This window comes from Gopherus flavomarginatus, chromosome 3 (genome assembly GCF_025201925.1).
Source record: "Gopherus flavomarginatus isolate rGopFla2 chromosome 3, rGopFla2.mat.asm, whole genome shotgun sequence".
NCBI lineage: Eukaryota > Metazoa > Chordata > Testudines > Testudinidae > Gopherus > Gopherus flavomarginatus.
Genome location: NC_066619.1, coordinates 105,812,131 through 105,839,952, shown reverse-complemented (window position 1 = coordinate 105,839,952; position 27,822 = coordinate 105,812,131). Strand labels below are relative to the sequence as shown.

The 27,822-nt window shown below is 43.8% G+C and overlaps 1 protein-coding gene across 5 annotated transcripts in view; it reads left to right on the top strand.

Moving 5' to 3' along the window:
- ADAMTSL1 (ADAMTS like 1) overlaps positions 1–25,936 on the top strand; it is a 703,248-nt gene extending 677,312 nt beyond the window's left edge. For 4 of the 5 annotated variants that reach the window (XR_007773162.1, XR_007773161.1, XR_007773160.1 and 1 more), the window contains 7 exons: positions 276–476; positions 4,560–4,740; positions 8,535–8,742; positions 12,854–12,963; positions 15,364–15,584; positions 17,254–21,792; positions 25,811–25,936. Coding sequence is in view for 1 of the 5 variants with exons in the window: in XM_050944097.1 (XP_050800054.1) it covers positions 276–476; positions 4,560–4,740; positions 8,535–8,742; positions 12,854–12,963; positions 15,364–15,584; positions 17,254–17,360 (1,028 nt within the window). In the remaining 4 variants the exon portion in view is untranslated. Of the gene's footprint in view, positions 1–275; positions 477–4,559; positions 4,741–8,534; positions 8,743–12,853; positions 12,964–15,363; positions 15,585–17,253; positions 21,984–25,810 lie in introns of those variants that run through there. The other variant, XM_050944097.1, reaches the window with a different exon arrangement.
- The last annotated feature ends 1,886 nt before the right edge of the window (positions 25,937–27,822 follow it).

Genomic DNA, 27,822 nt, shown 5'->3' with positions numbered 1-27,822 from the left:
TTTGTATGGTGATTTAAAACTTCACATAAAAGACACTATGGAAATGCAAAGCATTATTGGCAATTTAAAACTGTTTTTACATATATAAGAAGGCACCCATTATAAACATCTCTTAGATCTTTAATTATGGAGAGGAAGAGGGAAAATCAGACAACAACTCCTCTTTTTCCTTGTACTGATTTCAAAACACCATGTTCTGCTGTAGGTAACTCGTGGATGATTTTATTCTCATTTTGCTGGCAGAAGGCTTATTATTTCTCTTCCCTGGTTTCTAGGTTGCCCAGTGGATGGTCATCCAACTCCAAACATCACTTGGTTTTATGCTGGTCAGCCCATCAGCATGAGCCATAACATCCTGGCAGCTGGTCAGATTCTTCAGCTACTCAACATCAGTGATGGTTATCAAGGTGAATTCAGCTGCCTGGCTCAGAATGAAGCTGGCTCACTTCTGCAAAAAACATCTCTGACAATCCGAGGTAAAATAATTCTATCCTGCTGCCTTTATAAGATCTTGGCATTGCCAGGATGGTGCTGTCAACTGGCTCATCATCATTCTGGATTCCTTCATTCTGAGGCCCCAGGAAATGGCAACCAAGGGATGTTATGGTATCTTGTCCACGAAGAGTGAATTTGTAGATATGTCCAATGATTCTGGGTATCTTGGTTTTTAGAGGTCTATGCTGAGATGCATTGGACCTGATTTTCAGGGTTGTTGAGCACATACAAATCATTCTAATTTCAGCTGGACTTGTGCATACTTAACATATCTGAAAGTCAGGCCTTAGGCGTTACAAGATGGGCCGCCAATCTTAGAAGCCACCGATTTTAATAACCTAATGACAGTGTTTGTTTCTCAACCTTTTCAGGCTGAGGACCTTATCTGAAGTCCAAAAATTTTGTTACCATCTTATATTTGATATAACAATAAGAGTGAAATATGTATCAATGAGAAAAATGATCAAGCCACCTCGTGTGTGTGTGTGTGTGTATGTTTTCCAAGAAATTTTACAGAATACTTGACCTTGAAGAGTAAGGGTGTGCAGGGGTAGGGGAGAAAGGTTTCTTTCCTTTAAATTGTAATAATATTTTCAACATCTCGTGATCTCCCATTCCCTGAATACCTTTTATCACTCCTGTGGGGGGTCATGACCCACCAATTGAGAGAAACTGATCTGAGTCTTTTGTTGTTAATACAGGTAATGGGTTTTTAATTGTAAATATGTGAATTTTGTTTTGGCAGCATCCCTTCTAGGTGCTAACAAAGAAAATTGCTTAATCTTGCTAGTTGATCTTTTAATGCGTGATTCATATATTTCCTTTCCTCTTGAAAAGACTACTTTGGGGGTAGATATTTCCATTAAATTTAGGTTTTGATGTTAAAGTTTTAAGGATAGGTTGTTCAAAGGAAATCACGAAATATTTCTGGTGCCCCATTAATTATGTCCCTTGAAAGCATTGCATTGGAGTTTCAGCCCCATGATACCAATAGCATCTAGAACTTTGTACAGTGCCTCAAAATTACTGAGTGTTTTTCTTTTGAGATTCTTGCATCTAGGAGTTAATGATAATGCAAGTGTACAATTAAAACGAAGAATGTTGATTTCTTTTCTATATTTAGATACGTTTTCTTAGAATAATATTATTTAGCACATTATACTTGAAGAAAGTGAAGCTGCATCTTCAAAGTGCTTTACAATCATCCTCTAATTAATCTGTGTGGGTGAACTGTTTCATGCAGAAATTAGAAATAGGAGCAAACCTAAACATGAAATTCAAATACCATAATTTGCTGGTGTCTGAAACCTGGATCTACATTTTCTGGTTTGAGCCTTTCTCTAAGTGATGCTGGACCACATCATCAAGTACTGTAAATCTGTGTAACTCCACTGCCTTCAATGGAACTCTGATGATTTACACTAGCTCAGGATGTGGCCCACTGAGAATTCTTTTTCCATTTTTAAGATGAATGTTTACTTCTGGGGGCATTCTACACCAAAAAGTTGAAAATTCTGCTCCAAAAATTTCAAAATTCTCTAAAATTCTGTGTATTTATTTGTCAAAATAATGCATCACTTCAGTTTCAATTGTTTCGGTAATTTATTTAAACTACAATACAGAAAAAAGTCACAACTACTATTCAGCATTTTCTAAACACATGAAAGTTAAGTTCCAGACACTTGGTGACTAATACCCTTCATTCCAGTTATAATTCTGGATTGTAATTTAAATTACATTACAGAACACCAAACAGAAAAAAAAAAAGTATATCATTTTAAATTGCTCAGACTTTCATACAGGAAAGTCATACAGTTTTGCTAATCGTTGTCCTGGACCTGGCTGAGTACTTTCAGAAGTGCTTGGTTCTGATTGTCCTGACATTTTATTGATTTCTTGGTAAATAGACTCATAGACTTTAAGGTCAGATCATCTAGTCTGACCTCCTGCACAATGCAGGCCACAGAATCTCACCCACCCACTCCTGTAACAAACCCCTAACCTATGTCTGAGTTATTGAAGTCCTCAAATTGTGGTTTGAAGACCTCAAGCTGCAGAGATTCCTCCAGCAAGTGACCTGTGCCCCATGCTGCAGAGGAAGGCGAATGTTTTATTTGCCCTCAAGGTCTTTTTTTTTAATGGGTAAATGAAATAAATCCTGAGCTGTAATCTAACCTCATTGTGCCACTTTAACACAGGAAAAAATTGAGAGAGCCCACACATCTTCCTAGCTGAGGATTCCCTTACTGTCATTTATTATAAGGCTCATTTACATCACTCTGGCAATGTTGGGGTCTTAAAACTTTCACAGGTTTTATGTTCTTGGGGGAATTGACTGAGAATGGGAACAGTTAACTAATAATAGGAACATTAACAATGTTACTACATAGGCAGGCTGCTAAGTTTCTGCCTCAGAGAATGAGATCAATTAACCGTTAACAGCAACTTTAACAATGTTACTACACAGGCAGGCTGCTACATTTCTGCCTCTACCATGCCTCATGCATAATAAAAAACCCTACTCTTCCACGCCAGTGAGCTGCAGTAGCAAGCAAGAGGGACAAAGTCTCTCGCTCTCCCTTGTTGGCAAGCAGTACGCCCAGCCACCCCTGCCCTGACAGTGATCAACCACGCAGGCATGCACGCCCAATCCCCCTCCCCCATCTCTGAGACTGCTCCAGGCACACTAGAACAGTAGCGCACCCTGGGCTGCGAGGGAAGAGGTGTGTGTGTCCCTTGGCAGATCTATTTTTGTGTTTTTCTGCTTGAGGGGCACAGAAAAATGTGGTCCATATGAATTTTTCACCCCAAAGGGGCACAGAATTCTTTCAGGAGTACATCTAGTGTGTGGATTGCTACCTTTCTGCAAAGGAATGGGAAGACTGATTTACAGCATGGATTAATAATATGATTATTTCCTACCTAGTATGGGAAAGTCTTACTGAATTTAACAGGATTACTTTAAAGGGCATCTATAGAAATTTTTATAGAGTTCTACAGAAATTCTTCTAAAAAATGATAGAATTTAATATACATCGAAATAATTTCTATACTGTTGTAAGTGTCCTATACTCTTCTGTATCAGAAATGTTTTCCTTTAAATTCCTCAGGATGAATTTTTAAAAAGCTGTAGAAAGGTTTTTATTTTCTGTTAAATTCTGCAGGACTTTTCCATAAGGGATAGGTATCATGTGGCACTGATACAATAGTCCCCAGACCCTGTTTCCCCAGTGTGGTATGTGTATATCTTAGGTATTTATATGGCCCCCATTACCACAGTATCTGAGCACCTAACAAACTGGAATGAATTCATAGAATCATAGACTTTAAGGTCAGAAGAGACTATTATGATCAGAATTTATCCTCACACCACCCCATTGACCGGGAAGGGCTATTATTCCCATTTTAAAGACTGGGAACTCAGATATAGGGAGACTTGTCCAAAGTCACACATACAGAGAATTAAATTAGTCTCTTGAGTTTCAGACTTCCACCTTAACTACTGGACCATCCACTAGCCAGCACTGAAGTCACATATCACTTAGTCTCCATGCCTTACCATGATGAGTTCCAAAACATAGAATTTGCCATATCAGAGACGATTTATGGTCAGTCTAAACCTGGTATCCCACCTCTCTTTGTTCTCAGTGCCTGATGATTCTTATACATAGTTCACCTATTTTAAGCATTTCTGTTGGAGTCACTTTTATCTTACATCAGAGGAGTAGCCATGTTAGTCTGCGTCCACAAAAACAATGAGGAGTCCAGTGGCACCTTAAAGACTAACAGATTTATTTGGGCATAAGCTTTCATGGGGTAAAAAAACCCACTTTGCATCTGAAGAACCATTTCAGATTTGGGGACTGGGAATGCATCTGAAGAAGCTTATGTCCAAATAAATCTGTTAGTCTTTAAGGTGCCACTGGATTCCTCGTTGTTTTTAGCTTACAAAACATCTCCAAAATGACAGGAGCACTGTGGCATCAATCACTGATATTTTACCACTAATTGGCTTTTCTGATTGATTTTTAAATATTAATTTGGGTGTCTTGTACTTGTGGCAGAATATTGGTGGTCAGCAGACAGACTGATGGCGTGTTCGGCCTCCTGTGGTAACAAAGGAGTGCAGCAACCCCAGCTGAGGTGCTTACTGGACAGGACTGAGGTCAACGCATCCCACTGCATAGAGAAGCCCAAGCCAGTGCTACAGCCCGTTGCTTGTAACAGAAGAGACTGCCCTTCAAGGTTTGTCTTTGCGCTGTAGTATATTGCATATGCTTTTACGAAGCTTTCAATAATAATCTGCTCTTGACAATGTATTATCTTTGCTTTTCTAATGTCTGTGCAGGAAACAATTGTATCTGAGAGTAAATTTACTGAAGCTTAATCCAGATAAATTAGAGGTCATGGTGGTGGATTGGGGAAAACATTCACAGTACATGACAGAGATTACGTCTACTCTCTCTGTTAAAGGGGTTTGTCATCTTTTTATTAGCAAAGTTCACAACCTAATGGTTTTTTGGACCCTTCCCAGGAAGGATCAGTACCCAAGAATGCTGTTCGTTATAGGTGGCTGGCCAGGGGACTGAATTTTCCTCTTTGATTCATTAGTTAACCATACCTTTGTCAACTAAAGATATGCTGTTTTGGGGCGTGACCGTGCCCTTCTATTTGTTTGTACCGTACCCAGGAAAGAGAGTCTTGATCCTGATTGGAGCCTTTGCGAACTATCATAATATATACGTATTTTGTCCCTCTGCCAACCAGTAGCAGATTTCAGGGCTCTGCAAGTCAGTTTCCCATTGGAGGGGAAATCAGTGATGTGTTGTCTGTTTATTTTCTTACTTTTGGTCTACATTGCAAAGTTATATAGGCATATCTGTGTCGGGCAAGAATGTGAAAAATCACACCCGACTGACACATTTATGCTGATGAATCCCAACCCCACACCCACACCCACATCCAGTGTAGATGCATCTGTGTCGATGGAAGTGTGCTTCTGCCAGTGTTCCGAATGTCATTCAGAGAGGTGGTGTTCCTGCATCCTCCTGTCAAGTAGGCTGTGCCAACATAACTATGCCAGGATAATCCCCATAGTGTACACGTAGCCTTAGCATGGCTGGTTTTGTGTACTCTATATACACCAGCCCCTAAACAGAGGTGATCACAAACAGCATGCAGGCAAACCCATGTTTCAGAGACTCAGCCCCAGCACCAATGCTCAGTTCCCAAGAAGCCACTCTGCCCCAAGAATTGATTTTAGATAGAGAGATAAAGAGAGAGAGTAAATTCTCCAGCTGCCTACAACAGGTCCCGCAAATGAAACTGCATCCCAAAACTAACAATATACAATATATTCAATGACTGTATGTTGCTTGCATAACCACACCAACTAGTGACTCCCCTGAGAATGGTATCAGTATTAATATTATGTTATGTGATAGGACATTTGTAACAAATCAAAAATAAACAAATCAAAATTAGAGATCGACCAAAACTGCAAATTTCAGGTTAAAATCCAGAGTGACTCCAGTAACATCATCAGCATGACTCTGGTTTTTCATTCATATATTTGAGATCAGAATCTGGCCACAATTTCTGACACTAGCAGAGGAGCTGAGAATCAGAAAGTATCCTGATGAGCAGAGAGCAGCCAGCCAGCTTTCCAGCCATTGCTTTGGCTGTGGCTTGGGGAGGCGGCCTAGCTCCCATTTCATTACCTTTCTGTAATGTGTTCCTGCACCTCTATTTAGGCAAATATTTTCTGGATTGCCAGCTGAGTCATAAGGAGCAGCTGAAACCATGAGAGACTTGATGAAATATGAAACTCACTCATTAATATCAGCAGTTTGACTTGCTGATGGGAATATTTCCACAGGAATGATTTATGTCCTTTTATCCCCTTCCTGAGCTGTAATGCAGCCCACGCTTCTCTTCCCAGCTCCTGAGAAAGCTGCTGAAGTGTATGTTTGGAAATAAAAGTTGATTGAAATGCAGAGCTGAGCTTTACAAAGGGCAGAGAAGCTTCACAATCAACCTTGCCAAACTCTATGATACACGGAGGAGAAGTACTTTTTGTTCTTGCCAAGAACTCTATTTATTTTATTGTTTCTGTAACAGTGGGAATCAGTCAGCAGAGCGTTAATAAAAATATAATGGATGCCTTTACTTGAATATCAGAGCTCCAAGGGACTGCAAAGCACCTACTGCCTATTTTGTAAAGTAATCATAAATATGGTGCTGCTGGTTGGGGAGATGCTGAGCTTTTCCCCCCGCCATCCAGAACACATAAATCCTGCAAAGTAGCCTGAAGCCTAGTTCAGCAGAGCTCCTGACTTGACCAGAAATCTCCCCCTAGAACTAATAATCACTTCCCTCCAGGGGTGAAAGTGAGCCAGTACTGAAAGGGCTGGTACTCTGTACCGGTAAGAACCCGCACTGGCCTATACCCAGCCTGTCGGCAGCCCTGCTGGTCGGGTCAGTACAGGCAGGGCCGCCAACGCAGGGGATGGGCAGTGACATTAAAACGCTGCTGCGACAGTGCTTTAAGGATGGTCCTTTGCTGCAGTGGCACTTTAAGGATCATGCACCCCCCATCCACAGCAAAGGGCCCTGCAGTGCTTTAATGTCCCTGCTCCATTGTCCCCCCCCCCCCCCCCGCCACAGCCTCTGGAGCCCCAGGCCCTTTAAATCAACACGGGGCTCTGGGCGGTGCGGGCTAGGTGCCTGAAAGGACTGGTTGGGGGATGCTGACCCCCATCCCCGCCCCTTCTGCCCGAGACCCCACCGCTTCTGGGCGCTGGAGCCGCCACACCCCCTCCCCCTCCAGCCTGTACCAGTAAGTGGCCTAACTTATTTTCACCTTGCTTCCCTCCCTCCTTTCCTCCTAACTCTCTCCAAAAACCATCTGGGTAAATATCGCACCACTGCATTGGGAAACAACTCTCTTTGCCTCCTTGGCACATGGGCCCAGCTCTTGCAGTGCTCAGCATCACCCTTATCCGCAATGTGCATGCCTGAACATGGCCCATGATTCATGATTATCAAGGGACTTGCTTCTTTTACACATTCCACAGAGCAGTTTTAACAGCCAGTAATAAGCTGCAGACTAGCTGAGTGGGAGGGCCTGGCTATTTCACATTAGCCAGGGATTGGAGGAAGGTTGCTGATCTCTGAACAACCAGCTAAATCTGTTACCTAGTTAGTAGTAGGTGATAGACCAGTATAATAATAATAATAATAATTAATAATAATAACATATGTATTTATTTATTAAATGTTATTTTGTTAATTTGTTTTAGTGTTTTTAAAAAGTCTATACATATAGGGCCAGATCCTCTATTTCATCCATGCAGCTCAGGGAAAATGGTACAATGCCCTTTGTGCTTCCCCAATCCCTGCCGGGCTGTGCACCAGCCCATTCCCTCGCAGTAAGAGCAGCCTAGAAGCTGCTGTAAGTTATCCAGGGAGCCAGTGACCCCAAGGAGCCAATATAGCAACCAGGGGTCAGCAGGGCTGGAGATGTACAAATCATGCATCGATGTCAGCAGCAAGTTGAGAGTGGGAACTGTTGTGTAGTCTTTACATAACTGAAGAGTCCCCTTATTTGGCCGATCCTCCCATGGCTTGCAATACTGGCCTTAGGTCCAGAATCTGCCAGCATGATGCTGCAAAGTGACCACATCGCACCCCAGGGTTAGAAGTATTTACATGGGTTTTGCAAACAGAGCCAAGAAAATATAGAATAGTTTCTATTCTGGGCCCAACCCCCTTGACAGAGGCACTAAAATGTAACATACATTCGTCCCTAGCCCGTGATCCTGTGAGGTGCTGGATTTCCTCAGCTCCCATTGACCTCAGTGGAAGGTGAGGGTGCTCAGCATCCCCCAAGATCGAGCCCAAAGTGATCAAATGGCTGGCTTTCCACAAGTGACTAAATGATTTCAGATGAGCTGTGTTACGAGATCCCTGTGACACTGTCATTTCTGCCTCTGGCAATTCTGTACTGCTCCTTGACCCCTTTGCATTTCTCCCATCAGGTGGATGGTGACATCCTGGTCCCCTTGTTCACGGAGCTGCGGTGGAGGGGTCCAGACCCGGCGCGTGACATGTCAGAGGTTGACCGCTATAGGCAGTTCTGTCCCCATGTCAAATGAGGCATGTGCCCAGGTTGCCAAACGCCCAGTGGATACCCAGATCTGTAACAGACAGCTGTGCGTGGAGTGGGTGGCCTCCTCCTGGGGTCAGGTAAGAGCCACACAGACACACAAATCTTCTTGTACAGTTGGATGAGAAGAGGTGCCTGAAGATGAGAGCAATGATTTTGCGTCTGTGATTAATGCATCGTATGAGCTTTTAAGAGGCAACTCATGTCCTTTGTTTAACACATTGGATGACTAGGATAACCGAGCTTCACACATTTCATGAAAGAGATAGCAGCCTAAAAGGCAGGGCTAGATTGGCCAGATTGGCACTGCCTGGAGCATGGAGGCACATTGTCCTGGGGGAGCTCATGGAGGGATTACATCTCCGGCAGGCATAACTGCTCATCAGTGCTCAATGAGGCAGCAGGCATCCTTTGGGACGATGCGGCCTGTTTTCCTTATCCCCTACAGTGTGCTGAGCTTGCTCTGTAAGGTGGATGTGATCCTGCCTCCTTCTCTCCCCAGTTTCCTTTGGGGAGATATGCAATCTTGAGAGAACAGTCCCAGCCCTCCTCCAAGTACAATGACTGTGGTGGTGATCAATCTTTGCTTGGGACGAGCAAGGAGCAGAGGAGAGTTCCTTGCATCTTCTCCCATCTCCAAACCTGTGTACACCCTAGAAGAGCTAGTCACAATTTGGCCCTTCACACCTCTCCGCTGGACTGTCTTCACAGAAGAAGAGGCTTCTTCTTGCAGCCTCTTGTTATATATTTATTTATTTGTAGTGATGGACACAAGCCTGTAGAGCAAAGTCCTCCCTCTTCTCCCAGAGCAGCATGGACATTGACAGCTCAAGCTTCCCCATCTTGTTTTGCCAATGTGCCTCAGTAATGACCTGGAGAAATTGGTCAGTTTCCATGGCCTAGTCAATCCTTGCTATCTCTGCTGACACCTATGTATCTGGACACAGTGAAACACACAAACTTCCAGACCCTGATTGTCTGTGTTATGCAACATTTATATCTGGTCCTGTTCTGGGCTGTCATGTGTTTTTTAACAAACCCCCAGTTTTACAAAAGTTTCAAATATCCCCTAACACCTCATAAAATCAGGATTTACTTGAACCGCTATGTAAGGGAAACTGAAATGATGATACAAGACATTGGGTTCAAAGCATTTTAAGAATCCCGCACAAGTCAGTCTGAAACTCCATCCTTACTGCTTCATGTTGTGCTCAGATACTAAAAAGATGTTCTGTAAATAGTAAATGATTCATAGTGTTTATGAGTGAAATCCTCCTCTTGGGGAGATCCATGGGAGATCCCCTTATTGTCTGTGGATCTCTGTGGCCCAGCAGATCTCCAGAAAGGACTGTGGGATATATGTGCTGTAAATGTAATCCGTGCCCAGTCAGTGTGGTATTCTGTCTCTGTCCCTCCCAGCTGTAGCTGGGCCATATGTACAGGCTGATAAGAGTTTTAGCTTAAGTAGAAGAGGGTTACATATTTAGATGCAAACATCTGAGGGTCAGTCCATGCTGATGATGACTCATCCGGGGCAGAGTGGAATAAGTGAAGGCCAGAGTTTAATCCACAGGCTAGTTTTACTTGATTTTATGAGTTAAAGTCAGATATTAATGTTGTTATTTTAACATCACTTTTGGCTTAATAAAGGTTTTCAATGGAAGAACAGTTCATCTATAACAAATCTGAAGAGGTCATACGTTTAAATCAATATCCTTAAAAAGTACTAGTCAGGCAACAATAAGGAAATTAAGTTTAGGGAAGCACACAAAAAGCCTAATAAAAACATTATGCAGAGTCAGCTTTGTGCATGCAGGGTTTGGCTTCATTCTCAATATACACTGCGTTACCATGAAATATTTTGCAGCTTTTCCAGATTACTGCCTGGTAAGTCAATGTGGAAACAATGGTAAATATATCACATTATCTCATTTTGTTAGATTTCATAGTGATATGATAGTAGACCTTAGCCACATAAATTCTGTAATTTCTGATATGACCATAATAGTCTCATATATATATATATATAGTATATACTAATATACTAAATACAGCCTTATAGACAAAAGCTACTCATTACACAGCATACAACATTGACTGTTTTGTTCCATCAAGGTCAGTAACTCATTTTATGAAATGTTCATGGGACAAACGTTATTGCAAAGCATCCAGCGCCATCATCAAGATGAGATTTGTTACTATTAGCTAACTGAAAATAACTTCATTAAATGCTATGTATGTGTATTTTGGAGAAAGTTCACTCAGAACATAGACTGAGTTATGCTGCATTTATGAGTAAAGAGCTGAACATTCTTTCAAAACAGAGGAACAAATTGCTCAATTTGTACTTTCTTTGAAATTTCAGGTAAGGATTGTGTAATACTAGCTGTTGGCCAGTTAACTCACATGGGTGGTTGTAACCTGTGGTGGTGTATATCATTTCTCATGATGTCATACCTAGTCTCAATCATCAAAGACCCATGAATTCATCTGTTTTACCTGACCTTTGTGCTTTATAATATAATATTTCTACTACTTACCTGAAAAAAAGCATTTCTCAAGCTCCATGTAAACCTATACAGCTCTGTTCCAAGCCATGTCTACAAGACAATTACGTTAATTGCAATTAGGAACAGACCACTGGCTGTGGATCAGTGACATAGGTTTCACCCCGAGGGACATCAGGTTCATATTGATCAGGTTTAGTGATTAGCTTTCCCAGACTAAAGTGAAAATAAATAGATGACCTAGACCTCTCCAAAATGAGTTACTTTCTTGTACCTCCCATCTTCTTTCATTTAGTTTTAAGTGGATTACTGTGGCTATTTAACCTCCACAGCCTGTGTTTTCTTACAGTGCAACAAAGCTTCAAGACATATCCCCTAAGACTCCCATTCACTCAGGCTTGTTTATGATGAAGATTGCCAGCATGTACAGCTCGAGCAGTCCCGCCCTAAGCACACACATTAATGATACCTACATACACCTGAGCCAACACCCCCTGTGGAAAGCCTTGCATTGACTTGCGTCTCTCTCTTCCAGCCTGCAGGGAAGTGCTCTCCTTAGTGTGCTTGCACCAAAGCATTAGGCTGCCTAACAATAGAGTATTACTCTGTAGACCACTTAGGTCTTTGGTGAACATTCCAGATGAATTTGAGCATATTCAATCCCGCACTCTCCACCTAATTGGTTCTCTGACCCCAGCCACGCTAGTGATTACTCCCTCTCCTCCTTCTGAGGCCATGTCTACTTATCTTTTCACAAAACACACTTTCTTGCAATCAATTCATCTGTCTCTCCACTCCAGCTCACCCTAGTTGTTGTGATCCCAACCAAGCTTCCTCTTTTCTGCTGGACCCTGGTCCAGGTGTTGGTTGAGAACTAATGCCAGATGTGAGGAGGGCATGCCAGGGCGGAAGAGGGTTTCTGGCAGTAGGGAGGTGGCACAGGTGAGGGCTAGTGCCAAGTAGGAATCTCAGCCTGCTCTACCTTTGTACTGATGGAAATTCCTTGATCCCTACATTCATGTCCCTTCTCGTCCATCTCCAAATCAGCAGTCCCCTGCCAAAAACAGTTTCCAGATATTGGCTGCCTGGAAACCAAGCAGTTTCATAAGAGTTGATGAAAGATGGTGCCCTAGTCACATGCTTCATGCCTTTAGCTGTCTGTGATTTAAGCTGGGAAGAGTGGAAACAAATTAAACCACAGGAGGCTGAATGACAGGTTTGAATAAGTTAGCACATCTTTGTGTTAAAGAAAAAAACATTGCTGGCCTGATTCAGTCTTGCTTGAACCATTTGGCTATAAATTCTGATAGTGCAAGCTGTAAAATACACAGTAAAGGGACTGTAGCAAGATTTCCTGTATGGATCACAAGCTCTGGGCTAATAAGATGAGAGCTTTTTATTTGTCCAAGCAGATGGATTTAAGATTGAAATAGGCAAAGGGGGAGGGGAATTAATCTACAGAGCAGAAGCAGAAATAAGTTTTAATGCTGCCTTGGGGAGGCTGCGTGGGATACAAGAAAACTGTGCACTTGGACTTAGAAACCTACTGATCTCTATGAAGTGAGTGAGAGTGTCTGCAGCTCAGCAACATACATCTCTGCTCATCAGCTCCCAAGAAGGGCTTCATAAAAGCCGGGCATGTTCTCTCTTTACGCCACTGAGTGTCCTTTTTCTACTTTTGCAGTGTAATGGGCCATGCATCGGACCACGACTAGCTGTACAGCACAGACAGATTTTCTGCCAGACCAGGGATGGGAATTCTGTCTCTTCTGACCAGTGCAGTACCCTGCCAAGGTATTACAGAATCCCTCATCATCAGAACCACTCTTCTGTACAGAGGCCTATGAATTAGGCCAGAGATTTTACTGCCTTTGTAGTTTTTTGGATTTAAGGGTCTGATTCTCCTTTCACTTCTCAGGAATAACTCTGTTGCAGTCAATGGAGTTATACTGGTACAAGTTACAGAAGAATCAGGATCCATATGTGTTTGAGACTATTTTTACAGAGAAACCCGAATTCTCCCTTCCAGTGTTTTGCTAGTGGATGAGCATTCGCATTGCCAAAGCCATCCCAACTAGCATTGCTTGGCAGCATCCTGTGCAATAACTAAATGAGCACCAAATGCTCTTGAATATTAGCTGTACAGAAGGAGAAGGTTGGATTCTGAACACAGGTTTTTGTTTGTGCCATTTGTAAAACCATAACAAGGATACCTGAAACCCAGGTTTGTTGCATTTATAGCAGGGGTCGGCAACCTACCACACGCCTGCCACCTTTGGCATGTGAGCCAATTTGCTTAGCACGTGGCTGCCGGCTGGGGTCCCGGCCACCGGCCCCGCTCAGCATCCTGCCAGCCTGGGGTTCCAATCACTCAGCCAGCAGGAGGCTGAGCAGGGCCAGAGGCCGGGACCCCAGACCGACGGCAGGCGCGCCCCCCAGTTCCCTCCTCACCACGCTTGGGTTCTGTGGCTCCCGGGAGCGTGAGTCGCCGGGGCGCGGGGCCCTGAGCCTGCTGCAGGAGGGGCAGTGGCTCATTCTCCCAGGAGCTGCAGAGCTCAGGCATGGTGAGGGGGGAAGCCAGGGGGCACACAAGGACCACTGCCCACATGCATCCGCTGCAGGAGCCCCCTCCGGGAGGCACTGGGCCACAGCCTGGGCAGGCATGCCCCCCAGCTCTCCCGTCACCGTGCTCGGGTTCTGCCCCTCCCGCAGCTCCGCCCCTGCGGCTGCCTCAGCACTCCACCTGGAGTTTTGCCTCCATGTGGAGCCAGCATCTGACCAGCATGGGCATGGTAAGCAGAGTCCCAGAGGGCAGTCAGGGAGCAGGGGGAGGACTGGATGGGTCGGGAGTTCTGGGGGTCCTGTCAGGGGATGGGGAGTGGTTGGATGGGGCGTGGGTGTCACGGGGGTCTGTCTGGGGGCAGAGGTGTGGATAAGGGTTGGGACAGTCAGGGGACAGGTAGGGTCCTAGGGGGACAGTTAGGTTGGGGGGGTCTCAGGAGGGGGCAGTCAGGGATTAAGGAGCAGGGAGGCTTAGTAGAGGTTGGGGTTCTGGGGGGCAGTTAGGGGCAGGGGTCCCAGGAGGCGGCAGTCAGGGGACAAGAAGTGGGAGGGGTTGGAGCTTCTGACTGGGGCAATTGGGGTGGGAAGTGGGAGGGAGTGGATGGGAGCTAGGGCAGGGGTCTCCCCTCTTTCTGATTGTTGAAATATGGTAACCCTAGGCAAGGGGAGAGCCGGGGGTGCATGGGGGCTGGCGCCCGCATACATCCACTGCAGCCTGCAGGAGCCCCCAGGGGGGCGCCAGGCTGCAGCCTGGTCAAGAAGGGCGAGGGGGGTGCAGCTTTGCCTTTGCAGAGCTGCTGCCCCCCTGCACCTCTCAAGCTTCTCCATGGCTGGGGCTCACTGCTGCTGCAAGCAGGACACTCCGGCTTTCCAGTGCCTCCGGAAGGTGGCTCCTCCCTGCCGAGCTGCTGCAGCGGCCCAAGCCCAGCCAAAACCAGGTTAAGAACCACTGCACTGAACTGATAAGATCAGCATTTTAATTTAATTTTAAATGAAGCTTCTTAAACATTTTAAAAAACTTGTTTACTTTACATATAACAATAGTTTATAGACTTAGAGAGAGAGACCTTCTAAAAACATTAAAATGTATTACTGGCCCGCGAAATCTTAAATTAGAGTGAATAAATAAAGACTTGGCACACCATTTCCGAAAGGTTGCCGATCCCTGATTTACAGTAACGAAACTCTAGTGGCTTACATCAGCCACTTCTTGGTTCGTTACAACTCTGCAGTAGATCTGTAAGGCAGTATCGGGTTGTAAACTACTTTATGGACAGAAGAAGTGCTAAAGTTGTTTGAGACAGATCCTCAGCTGGTGTAAATGGATACATAGCTCCATAGACTCCATTGGAGCTATGCCAATTGACAACAGCTGAGGATCTGGCCTCTGAGTCCTGTTCTGTAATTGCCAGTTGAAGTCAATGGGCCAGAGCCTCAACCCAGTCCATTAAGACAATCGATCTATGCTAGTTTACAATCACTGTGGATCAGGTTCAGTAAGTGTTCAGAGGGGTTCAGGATCAGAGCTATAGGGCCTATAGTATCCCCAGTGTTTGAGGAATACCCAGCGTGACTAAGCCTCTTATTTCCTGCCTGGTATTATAATAATATCTCTGTCCTTTTTATTAACAGGCCTTTGAGCACACAGAACTGCTGGACAGATATCTGTGGTGTGCACTGGAGGGTCAGTCTATGGACTCTGTGTACAGCTACATGTGGGAACTACGGCTTCCAGTCCAGGCGAGTGGAATGCGTGCATGTTCGCACCAACAAACCCGTGCTAGAGCACTACTGTTCCTGGAGGCCCAGACCTGCAAACTGGCAACGCTGCAACATCACCCCCTGCGAAAACAGTACGTTCCTGTGGGAGAAAGGAGCCATCTGTGAATCTTCTCCACAGAGCTGGGTCCCCAGAGTGCAGTGTTGGGCCCCACTGCCGGGCTTCTTGGGAAAACATTTGTCTGAAAAATGGCAAATTGCAGCCTGCAAAATCAAGTGTTCCTATTGGAATGGCTCCAGTGTTTGTTGTTTTCTAAGAGTTGGGATCTCATCTCCCTGCTAATAGGGCTAAAAGTAATAGGTGCTGTCCTAAGTTTCCATTATTGGTATGGAGAGAAGTAAGAAGTCATAAACAAGTAGTTAGCTGATGTTAACATCAAGCAAAGCTGAGGTGGCTGAGTTGATTAGTACTGGGAATTCCTGGAGTGGCTTTCACGTGACTAGCACTTAATTGGGCCTGCCAAAAAACGCACATATTATAAATACTGCAAAAAGAATAAATGATCTAGAACAGATGTGACTCTTTGGAAACCAAGCCTAGTGTTATGTCAGTATTCACAAAGCAGCATGAGTGTAAATCACAACCTCTTCGCCAGTCACGGCTCCCAAATACTCTGAACCATTGAGTTTAAGGGCCAAAACTTGGAGTCTAGTGTGCAGCCAGCAATTCTGAGGCTGAGTACTGGGGATCTCCACAGAGGCTGGGCGCTGTGGAGCACCAGCAGAACCACTCTGCAGCACTAGACTACAGAAGGGCTTGCTACAGGCCTTCTGCCCCCCTCTAGAGGCAAATACAGGTGCTCGGTAAAGCCAGCCCAAACGCAGTGTGCATGGCTTGGCTTGCTGAGGGAGGACAGAACTGTCAGAGGTGGAGCTTAAAGGAGGCGATTGAGACCCTCACCCTCTCTGTGACCCCTTTCTGCCAGCAAAATGGCTGGAGTGGCATAAAAGGACCCTAAAAGTCACAACTCCAGCCAGGGGAAAATTCCTTTGGCACCAGCACTATAGCATACAAGAATAAAGCTGCCTTCTGAGGATCCCCTCACAAGCAGGCATGAGGAAGGGTGTGTTGGGCCACGACACATAGCCTTGTGGAGATTCCAGGCAGTGCCACAGCCCATAGGGCAACACCAAGAGGCTGCTGTAAATGAGACGGGCCCCTAGGGAGGGTCTCTGGGCCTCAAAACAGCCCAGGATTAGGAGAGTGCAAAGGTTGCTTAACCCCTTCCCTGGGCTGCAAGTTCAGTGCTCACCTGTTAGAAACACAGCACAGAATCTCACCTGATAACTTCAGAACTAGCCAGTATGGAGCATCCAAGCTCCAGATCAACCAGTGTGGATCTCCCAAGCCAATAAAGTACATAAAGGTACCATGGAGCGATTCTCTTTAAAAAGCAACTCCTTATTTTATTTATATCTTTAATGCCAACTGGACAATGGGGATATCTCCTGTGGGTGCCCGAGAGCAAAACTCCCATGAGTGCAGTGACAACCCCAAGATGCAGGTATCCCACTAACCTGTCAGCAGTACTACTGCTAACCCAGTACTCCCCTCTCTGATTGTGTGGTCTAAAAGCAACCTCTGGATGTTAAATTCTTCAAGGCCATGTCTGTGTAGATTCTTGAGGTGCATGTGCACCTCTGGGGAGGTCCACGTGGACAAGAAATCTTGAAGAATCACAGTTACTGGGAGGTAAGTCACTGTTCTTTCATTGCATCTCCTTTTTGTTCCCCCTTTGCCAGTGGAGTGCAGAGACACCACCAGGTACTGTGAGAAGGTGAAGCAGCTCAAACTCTGCCAGCTCACCCAGTTCAAATCTCGCTGCTGTGGGACTTGTGGAAAAGCATGAAGATGAGAGCAATTGAGATAGGGAATCAGAGGCATCAGCCTTTGCTTCACTACAGAAAGGACTGTTACAAAACAAATGGGACAGAATTCAGTTTTCTTCATTTTATTTATTTATTTTTATTTTGTATTTTTTAACTTTACTGAATTGGTGTTGTAAAGAACTTGGCAAGTTTTCCCTTCAGTGAGGCTGAGAGGTGGAATGCAGCAAAGCACAGTCGTAGTGGGAGACCAAAAAGAAAGAGAAGACAAGCAACATGTCAGGCCTGAGTGGAACAGAGCTGCCTAGGAATCCTCATACAGGCCTTGTGATACACATCAACCAGCAGATGGGGAAAAACATCAAAGCAAAAACTCCCATTAGTAGCAGATCAGACCACCAGGGCATGGATCAAACAGCTTGACAGATCATGGGCTACTGAAAAAAGGAATTGAACTAAACATTCAGCTAAGCAATGGGCAGAGACATCATTTGCCCTAGAGGTCCCTTCCAACCTTGATATTCTATGATATTCTGTTCTAGAAGGGTTTGTTAACATAAACATCTGGCTTTGGTGTTTTAAAACTGCTGTCCTAAAGCTGTATTCCTGTTCTCTGTCTCCCTCTCTCTCCCTCTCATAGTATCTGAAAAAGAGGTTCAACATTGTGCGAAAACATGCATAAGTTTAAAATGCATCTAAATAAGTGCACCAAGTTTTTCCCCCAACATAAAAAAGTGAAGTACAGTATTATGCAGAAAAGGAAAGTGAATGACAGAATGATCTGCTATTGACAGGCCTCCGTGCATATCTGCCATCATTGCTCTGTGCAGAGCACTTGTAGGAGGAGTTGTATATATTTGTGGCAACAAGAGCTACTTACCATGCTGCATCTTAACATGATTAAAATGTATCTGGGGAAGAGAGAAGCCTGAGATCCCAGAGTTATTGGGCTTTCAGATCTGGGGTTTTGGTCTATTTCTAACTTTGAATTTATAGAAATGATTTCTATGTCCTGCCAGTGTGGAATTTTTCTCTCAATTACAGCCAAATCCTCCAGTGATAACTATTAATTTATCAAGAAGGAGAATTCAATTGGTCTGATTTGTTATAGTTCTTTCTGTCACGTAGACATGCAGAATGCTGCATCATCAGCTTTGGCCCCAAAGTGGTGGCACAGATTCCTAAAAGATGCACAAAAAAGTGGATGCTAGAAAGTGAAGGAGTTCTAGTCCATGAATAGAACTCTACAGTCAGAGGTGATCTGAGAAGTGAGTGTCAGATTTCCCATTTGTAACATGATTTTGCCTGCTCATTGTGATTCTCTCTCCTAATTGCATCGATAATCAAAAATTAAGTGCTTCATCCTTCAAGGTGCTGGGCATCCTCAAGTCAGTGGAAATCCAGGTTGCTCAGCACCTTGCAGAATTTGTCCTGAAATACTAAGTTTGGATTTGAACTTCCCCAAAGTTTGAGGGAGAGATGCCCAGATCCAGAGTTTTGGTTTAGGACTATCTCTAAATGTAAGGTTTGGCTGTGCCTCTTGTGTCACCCCCAGTGGGACACTCGTCTTGTGATGCAGTAATAAAACACTGTTCAAGTATTGCTATGTTGCAGCTTACCTTACATGTGGATTTTTCAACAAGCCTGGAAGTTCTCCTGTGAGGTTAACACCAGGTCCATTGCATTAAATTGCCTCCAGTTTGGTCATTCCAAAGTGTGTGTGGCAGGGAACACTCTCTCTATAAATGGGTCTCTGAGAAATCACGTTGCTAAGAATCAGTGGAACTTTTATTTAAAAACAAACAAAAAAGTCTTTTTATGTATGTAAATGTATATCTTTTTGTGTATATTTATTAGGATTCCTTGTATAAAAAGTGCAATATTAATAATTGTACATTGTTGTCCAGATAAAAACTATTTTGGGGACTTTTTTTGTGATCTCCCTGCAATTTTGTTCCTCTAAAATCAGTGGTAATAGTGTAATTTTCATGGTTTTATTAGCACTTTCATTTAACTTTGGATACATTTCACTGTGTAAAGATTGTTTCATAAACTATGACAATTGGGGAAGAGAGGCTTTTCTACTTGTGAAACTATAGTTATGCATGGAACAAGGAGGACAAATTCTTTACTAATGATTTGGTGGTTGTTTCTAGTACAATAGCTAATGAAAAGCAGTGCAGGGAAGTATTTACATTTTTTAATAGCAAAACATATTCAGACGATCCCAAGTTGGATATTAGCCATGTAACTGTGCTTAGGATAAACATTTGGAGCCAAGGTCTGGCAAGGCCACTGTGTCCCCTTCACACCATATAAATATAATTTCAGATGTTTGTCCTATGAATTGTGACTTGGCAGCATCCCCATAAGATGATGAGGATTGCTGAGTATTATAGAAGGAGGATTTCCTCCCCTAGAAAACCTGTATTTATGTCATTTTTGTACAGATAATGCAGCTTGCTTATTTAATTACTTTTGTCTGACTCATTCTTTATTAACCTTAAAACAGGAGCTACCAAGGTGGCAGAGCTTTCAGGGTTCTCCAGCCTCCTTCTCTATCTCCACAGTTTGCTCAGGTTTGCAAAGCTAATCATCTCCATGCCATCGCCAATGGAGCTCGTAAGTTTCTTGAACAATCAAATGCACACTTGGGGGGAAATCCTGCCTCTGTTGCACTGGCACACTGAGCCTGAAAAGCGGTGTGCCTAACTCTCCCCATGTGAGCATGGAGTGGGGCCATGAGTCAGGAACTACACAGATTTGCTCACGAACACCTGCTGTGCAAGAAGAGGGTAGTATGTTGCAACCACTAGAATAGCCTCAAACAATAGTGACTGTGTAGTGGTTGTACAGCTTATCCATACCCCAGGTCCAGTTGGGAAGGAGGATTGTCATTCATGGCAGATATCTTGTCCGCCTCAGCCCTACAAATCCTGAATAAACAATGAGTCTGAATTCAGCACACACAGGTATGGTGCATCTGTTTGTGCCCAGCTATTGATTTCCACTGGGCTCAGACTGACAAAAGTGATATAGTCGTTAAATCAAAATATTCTTTAAAAGCAAGCAAAGGTGTTCATCCTCAGTTAGGAGTATGTCTGTGTCAAGTTTCTGCTGGAGCCCTTTTCAAACAAGTGAGGTTGCAGCTCTTTTACAAAGGGAATAGAGATTTTGTTCACTCTCCTCTAATTCAAAACCTGATCTAGTTTTTTTCCAATAGGTAGCTTTTAATTGTAAGTTTCACAGGAAATTCCACATGGAAAAGTCTGTGGTTTAAAAGAGGAGAGGAAACTTGTGACTGGGGGTGGAGGTGTAATCTAAAATCAGAATCAATCAGAGATTAATTAAAACCTCACCCTTAACAGTCATTTCTGAATTTATTGGCAGCTGAATACTGCTCAGCAGTGACACAAGGGTTCCACAAAAACCCCTTTACACAAAGACTGATGTTACCCTGCTCCATGGACTCTGGTAACAAAGTAGCACATGGAGCCATATTTAAAACAGAGTTGTCAACAACATCTTCCCAAAGTCCAGACTTTGTATATTATTTCATCCACCTGTAAGGGATGATTTTATGAGGGGAGGGACAGGAGTAGCACTATGTAAAATGGCTTCATGCTATTTTGTGGCTAAGATTGTTTGAGAATAAAAGATACCCCTGAAGCACAGTTGCTATGGAAATTGAGGTGAAGACCATATACTGTGACCTGAACTTGGCAGTAGCTGGACATTTTCTAGATGTGAAAAGCAACGTTTTAAAACATTTAAAATGATAGTGCTTATCCTATGAAAAGGGAGACTACAGACAAGTCAGTTTAACTTCTGTACCAGGAAAGATAATGGAGAAAATAATTAAGAAATCAATTTGCAAACACCCTGAAGCCAATGAGGTGATTGTGACATTGCACTCCATGTGTTTATGGAAATATGTTTGTAAGTGTAAATATGATGTAACTGGAATATACTTTATGCAAAAGGTCTCTTGTAAGGTATCATTACAAAGCATATAATCTACTGAGCGTGTTCATCCTGTTTGTATGAATGTATCATTCTTGTATCTGAAATTAGGAATATGAAATATAATTCTGAAGTCCTATTGTAGTTATGCAAAGTGTGGGCCATTAATGGTGGTTTGGAATCTAGATGGCCCCATTAACTAGGACAATTGGTTGTGGATGACTCTGTTTACTTGTAAGCCTTCCTGTATACGTGTGCACAGGTCACATGATACTGGAATCTATCTTTAACCTGGTACTTTTCCATTTAGAAGGAGGGAGTGAGCCCAGAGAGAGACAAAGGATTCCCGCCTTGTGCCAAAACTATAAAAGGGAGTGGAACAGAACAAAGGGGTCTCAGTCATGTGGAATCCCCTGCTTTTCACCTAAAATGCCTGCTGGAACTAACAAGAACTGTACCGGGAGAAAGGATTGGGCCCAAACTGAGAAGGAGGTTGGTCTGTGAAAGAAGCTTATTGGAACATCTCTGAGGGTGAGATTTACCTGTATTCAGTTTCTTAATGTATTAGGCTTAGGCTTGGGTGTTTTGCTTTATTTTACTTGGTGACTGACTTTGTTCTGTCTGTTATTACTTGAACCACTTAAATCCTACTTTTTATTCTTAATAAAATCACTTTTGTTTGTTATTGAACCCAGAATAAGTGATTAATACCGGGGGAGCAAACAGCTGTGCATATCTCTCTATCAGTGTTATACAGGGTGAACAATTTATGACTTTCCCTGTATAAGCTTTATACCAAGTAAAACGGATTTATTTTGGGTTTCGATCCGATTGGGAGCTGAGTGTCTGGGTGCTGGAGACAGGAGTACCTTCTGAGTGGTTTTCTGTTAAAGCCTGAAGCTTTGGGGACGTGGTTCAGACCCTGGGTCTGTGTTGCAGCAGGCTTGTGTCTCTGACTCAACAGGACAGGGTTCTGGAGCCCCAAGCTGACAGGGAAAACGGGATCAGGAGTAGTTTCAGCTCATCAGGTGACAATCTCAAATGGGGTCTTTGTGACCAACCCGTCACAGTGGTGTTGTTGGCGGGATCTGGGCACAGCTGATTGCTTTGAGACACTGGTAGTGATTTTAAGTGTGATGGCCGGAGAACAGACAAAGTGGTTACTGGTTTGTTATTTTCTGTTCGTTTATTTTGGGTGAGGGAAATAAGCACAAGACAGCAGAAAAATGACTACCAGTGAGGCAGCTACAAAACTAGAGCTGGCCAGACTGGAGGCAGAAGAGAAGGCAAAGGACCATGAGTTTCAAATGTGGCAGGCAGAAATGAGGCTCAAAAAAGCAGATGTGGCCAGGTAAACCATGGAGGCCCAGAAATAGGCTCAAATTGAAGCACAGAAAGCAGCCCACGAAAGAGCCATGGAGCTAAAAGACAAAGAACTTGAAGACCAGAAAGCTGCCCAGATGGAGAAGTAAAGAGAGAGGCAGCTAGCCCTGGAGTTAAAAGACAGAAAAATACAGGCCCAGATTGAGACCCAGAAGCATGAACTGGCTGTAATGGAGTGGAAGAGACAAAACCGTTCAGCAGCTGGCTCTAGTTCCCAAAAAATCCATAAATGGGAGCAGTTATACCTGCAGTATGATGAATCCAGTGATATTGCCAAACATTTCATCACCTTGGAGAGACTGTGCACTCTCCATGCGATTCCTGAAGATCAAAAAATGACCACTTTGGTTGCAAAATTGACTGGGAGAGCTCTGTACATATTCAGTAAGATGACTATTGCTGATGCTTCAAACTATGGTAAATTTAAGGAACTGGTTTTGAAACAGTTTCAGATTACACCTGAAACCTACAGGTTTAAATTCAGGACTCTTAAGAGGGGATCTGAATTGAGTAATGTGGCTTATGTAAATGAAATGAAAGATTTGTTAGACAAGTGGGTGAGGGGAAAAGGCATTACAAGCTTGGAAAAAATGTATGATTTTGTTGCTCAGGAACACTTCCAAAATATGTGCAGTGATCATGTAAAGCAGTATTTGTGGGACAAAAAGGTGGGTGCAGTGGGGGAATTAGCTGGGTTTGCAGACTCTCACGAGCAGTCACAAGCTGCAGTTAAATATAAACCACTGACAGAGGGGTACAGGGTTGGTGGAAAGCAGAATCACTGTTTTATCCCTGGGAAAAAGGAGGCTTGGCATTCACCTCCCCATTCCCCTGTTACTTGTCCCAAGCCTCCTGTACAAGCAGAGGAGCCCAGAAGGTGCTATCATTTTAAGTCCACAGAACACCTGAGGAATAAGTGTCCTTGGCTGAGTGGAAACAGGCAGCAGGTAACACATGAATCTGCTGCTTCTCAAGAGAACAGGGGTATCGCAGGGTGCTGCCTCTTTCCACACAGGATTTGTAAAAGTTGCTTCTACACCAGCAAGGAGAGAGCATATGCATGCTGTTAAGCTTAATGGCACAGTGATCCAAGGATGGAGAGACACTGATGCAGAAATTTCTGTAGTCAACAGGGACCTGATCCAGGAGAAGATTTGTTACCAGGAAAAATGGCAGAATTAGAATTGGTGGGAGGTTACAAAGTCCTTGCACCTTTAGCTAAGGCACACATGGAAACTGGTGATTTGCAGGTTCAACTGACCATTGCAGCAGTGACACATAATTTTCCACTGTTTCTACTGGGAAATGATTTCTTCGATGTGGGGGAATCTGTCCCAGGGTTTCTTAGCAGCAAGAAGGAATCTTGTGCTGAAAGCCCCAGAGGGGAGGTTGAAGTCACACGTGCTGCTGGGGGAATAGGAGAGTGTCTCTTTAATTCCTCTAGCAGTGGAGAATGCAGCTTTTGGGGAAGGGTGGTCAAAACCAGTTCCTACAGCCCCGGGGCTCAAGGCAGATCCCTGCGAGAAGGGCTGGATAGAGCCGGCTCCTGTCCTGTGATCATCTCCCTGGGGGAGGGGGATGTTCCTCTTTGTAACAGGGAGGCCTTCCCAGCTGCTGACTGCCAGGAGTTGCGGGCCAGCAGGGGACAGGTCCTGCCCTGGGGTGCACAGAGCCATGTATCCCAGAGATGGAAGTTTGGGTCCTGGTGACTGCTGCAGTGGGGACAGACCCCAAGGGTTCTGTAGCTGAAAGCAAGTCCAACCTGAGAGAAGGGGGGGATGGGGAGATTTTGCTGGCCAGTGAAAAGTCTGTCATATCTGGTAGCTGTGAGCCCACAGCTGGATAAAGGTCACCTTCCCTTTTAGGGGACACAGGAGTGTCTGCATCAGAGGGGAGCCCAGAGAGGGAATTAAGAGCCTTCTCCAAAGGGGCAGAAGAATCTGTATCTGAGCACCTACCATAGTACACAAAGGGATTGGAAAATGGAATAGACACTGAACAAATCAAACTGTGTGAACAAAGTGTCTGTCTGTCATAAACTGGCTGTTTATCTTGTGTCTTTTGCTTCTTCATCTATGGGTCAAGAGAAGGGAGTTAATACTAATGGTAAACCTTTTAAAGCTGTGTAACATTCCTCATTTGTGGAAAAAACTTTTGTACATGCTAGGGATGGTAACAAGACAGCATATTTTTCAGCTTATACCTGTAAACAGGCTTAGAGCTTGGCACAGCAGCATAACAGGCCTACACTGCTGTGTGAATGGGGAAACTGAGGCATGCTGCCTCATGGCATTGGTGGCTAAATGCCAAGACACCTACACTTCAACAGATATAGCTATCTGCATTCTGTTAGCAATACTGCACCCCAACATGTTTTCAGGCACTCAGGGACCAGGAATACAGAACTTTGCTAAGACACCTATGACATCATAGGGTTTAAAGGTATTGGAAGGGGGTGTGACCAGAGATAAAGAGGGATTTTACGTGTACTGCCTCTGCCATGGACAGTGTCAAAGACTCCGGCAGTAAGTTCAGGAGGAAGGTGTCATGTTGCACTCCATATGTTTATGGAAATAGGTTTATAAGTGTAAATATGGTGTAACTGGAATATGCTTTATGCAAAAGGTCTCTTGTAAGGTATCATTACAAAGCATATAATCTACTGAGCATGTTCATCCTGTTTGTATGAATGTATCATTCTTGTATCTGAAATTAGGAATATGAAATATAATTCTGAGGTCCTGTTGTAGTTATGTGAAGTGTGGGCCATTAATGGTGGTTTGGAAATTGATGGCCCCCATAAACTAAGACAATTAGGACTCTGTTTACTTGTAAGCCTTCCTGTATATGTGTGTGCCAGTGAGTGTGTAATGAAGTCTCACAGGACATGTGAACAGGTCACGTGATACTGCAATCCATCTTTAACCTGGTGCTTTTCCGTTTAGAAGGAGGGTGGGAACCTAGAGAGAAACACAAGATTCCCGCCTTGTGCCAAAGCTATGAAAGGGAGTGGAACAGAACAAAGGGGTCCCAGTCATGTGGAATCCCCTGCTTTTCACTTAAGATGCCTGCTGGAACTAACAAGAACTGTACCAGGGGAAAGGATTGGGCCCGAACTGAGAAGGAGTCTAGTCTGTGAAAGAAGCTTATTGGAACATCTCTGAGGGTGAGATTTACCTGTATTCAGTTTCTTAATGTATTAGGCTTAGGCTTGGGTGTTTTGCTTTATTTTACTTGGTGATTGACTTTGTTCTGTATGTTATTACTTGGAACCACTTAAATCCTACTTTTTATTCTTAATAAAATCACTTTTGTTTGTTATTGAACCCAGAGTAAGTGATTAATACTTTGGGGGAAGCAAACAGCTGTGCATATCTCTCTATCAGTGTTATAGAGGGTGGACAATTTATGACTTTCCCTGTATAAGCTTTATACCAAGTAAAATGGATTTATTTGGGGTTTCAATCCGATTGGGAGCTGGGTATCTGGGTGCTGGAGACAGGAGTATCTGCTGAGTGGTTTTCTGTTAAAGCCGGAAGCTTTGGGGATGTGGTTCAGACCCTAGGTGTGTGTTGCAGCTGGGTTACGTGTCTGGCTTAACAGGACAGGGTTCTGGAGTCCCAAGCTGACAGGGAAACTGGGCCTGGGGTAGTTTCAGTGCATCAGGTGACAGTCCCAAGAAGGTCTCTGTGACCGAACCCAACACAGTGATAAGTAACAGCCAGCATGAATTTGTGAAGAGCAAATCATGTCAACCAACCTGACAGCTTTCTTTGACAGAGTAACAAGCCTTGTGGATGGGGGGAAGTGGAAGATGTGGTATATCTTGACTTAAGTAAGGCTTTTGTTGTGGTCTCGGATGACCACCTCATAAACAAACTAGGGAAATACAACCTAGATGGAGCTACTGTAAGGTGGGTGCATAAATGGTTGAAAAATCATTCCCAGAGAGTAGTTATCAGTGGTTCACAGTCATGCTGGAAGGACATAACAAATGGGGTCCTACAGGGATTGGTTCTGGGTCTGGTTCTGTTCAATATCTTCATCAATGATTTAGATAATGGCATAGAGAGCACACTTAGAAAGTTTGTGTATAATATCAAGCTGGAAGGGGTTGCAAGTGCTTTAGAGGATAGGATTAAAATCAAAATGATCTGGACAAACTGGAGAAATTATCTGAAGTAAATAGGGTGAAATTCAATAAGGACAAAGGCAAAGTACTCCACTTAGGAAGGAACAATCAGTTGCACACCTACAAAATGGGAAATGACTGACTAGGAAGGAGTACTGCGGAAAGAGTTCTGCGGGTCACAGTCAATCACAAGCTTAATATGAGTCAACAGTGTAACACTGGTGCAAAAAAACCAAACATCATTCTGGGATCTATTAGTAGGAGTGTTGTCAGCAAGACACGAGAAGTAATTCTTCCGCTCTACTCCACGCTGATTAGGCCTCAACTGGAATATTGTGTCCAGTTCTGGGCACCACATTTGAGGAAAGATGTGGACAAATTGGAGAAAGTCCAGAGAAGAGCAACAAAAATTATTAAAAGTCTAGAAAACATGACCTATGAGGGAAAATTGAAAAAAATGGGTTGTTCAGTCTGGAGAAGAGAAGATTGATGGGGGGCATAACAGTTTTCAAGTACATAAAAAGTTGTTACAAGGAGGAGGGATAAAAATTATTGTTCTTAACCTCTGAGGATGGGTCAAGAAGCAATGGGCTTAAATTGCAGCAAGGGAGGTTTAGGTTGAACATTAGGAAAAACTTCCTAACTGTCAGACTGGTTAAGCACTGGAATAAATTGCCTAGGGAGGTTGTGGCATCTCCATCATTGGGGATTTTTAAGAGCAAGTTGGACAAACACCTGTCAGGGATGGTCTAGATAATACTTAGTCCTGCCATGAGTGCAGTGGACTGGACTAGATGACCTCTTGAGGTTCCTTCTAGTCCTATGATTCTATGAAAAGCTGGAATATTTGCTGAATATAATAATCACATTACTTTAAAAAGGGACTCTTCATTCCCATGTGAATTATGCTTTTTTTTCTTTTGCAACAGGCACACACAGCCTGGTTTCCCCCTCCCTCACTTACACCAGTTTGACACTGGTGTACATTTACTGGACCAGATCCTGTG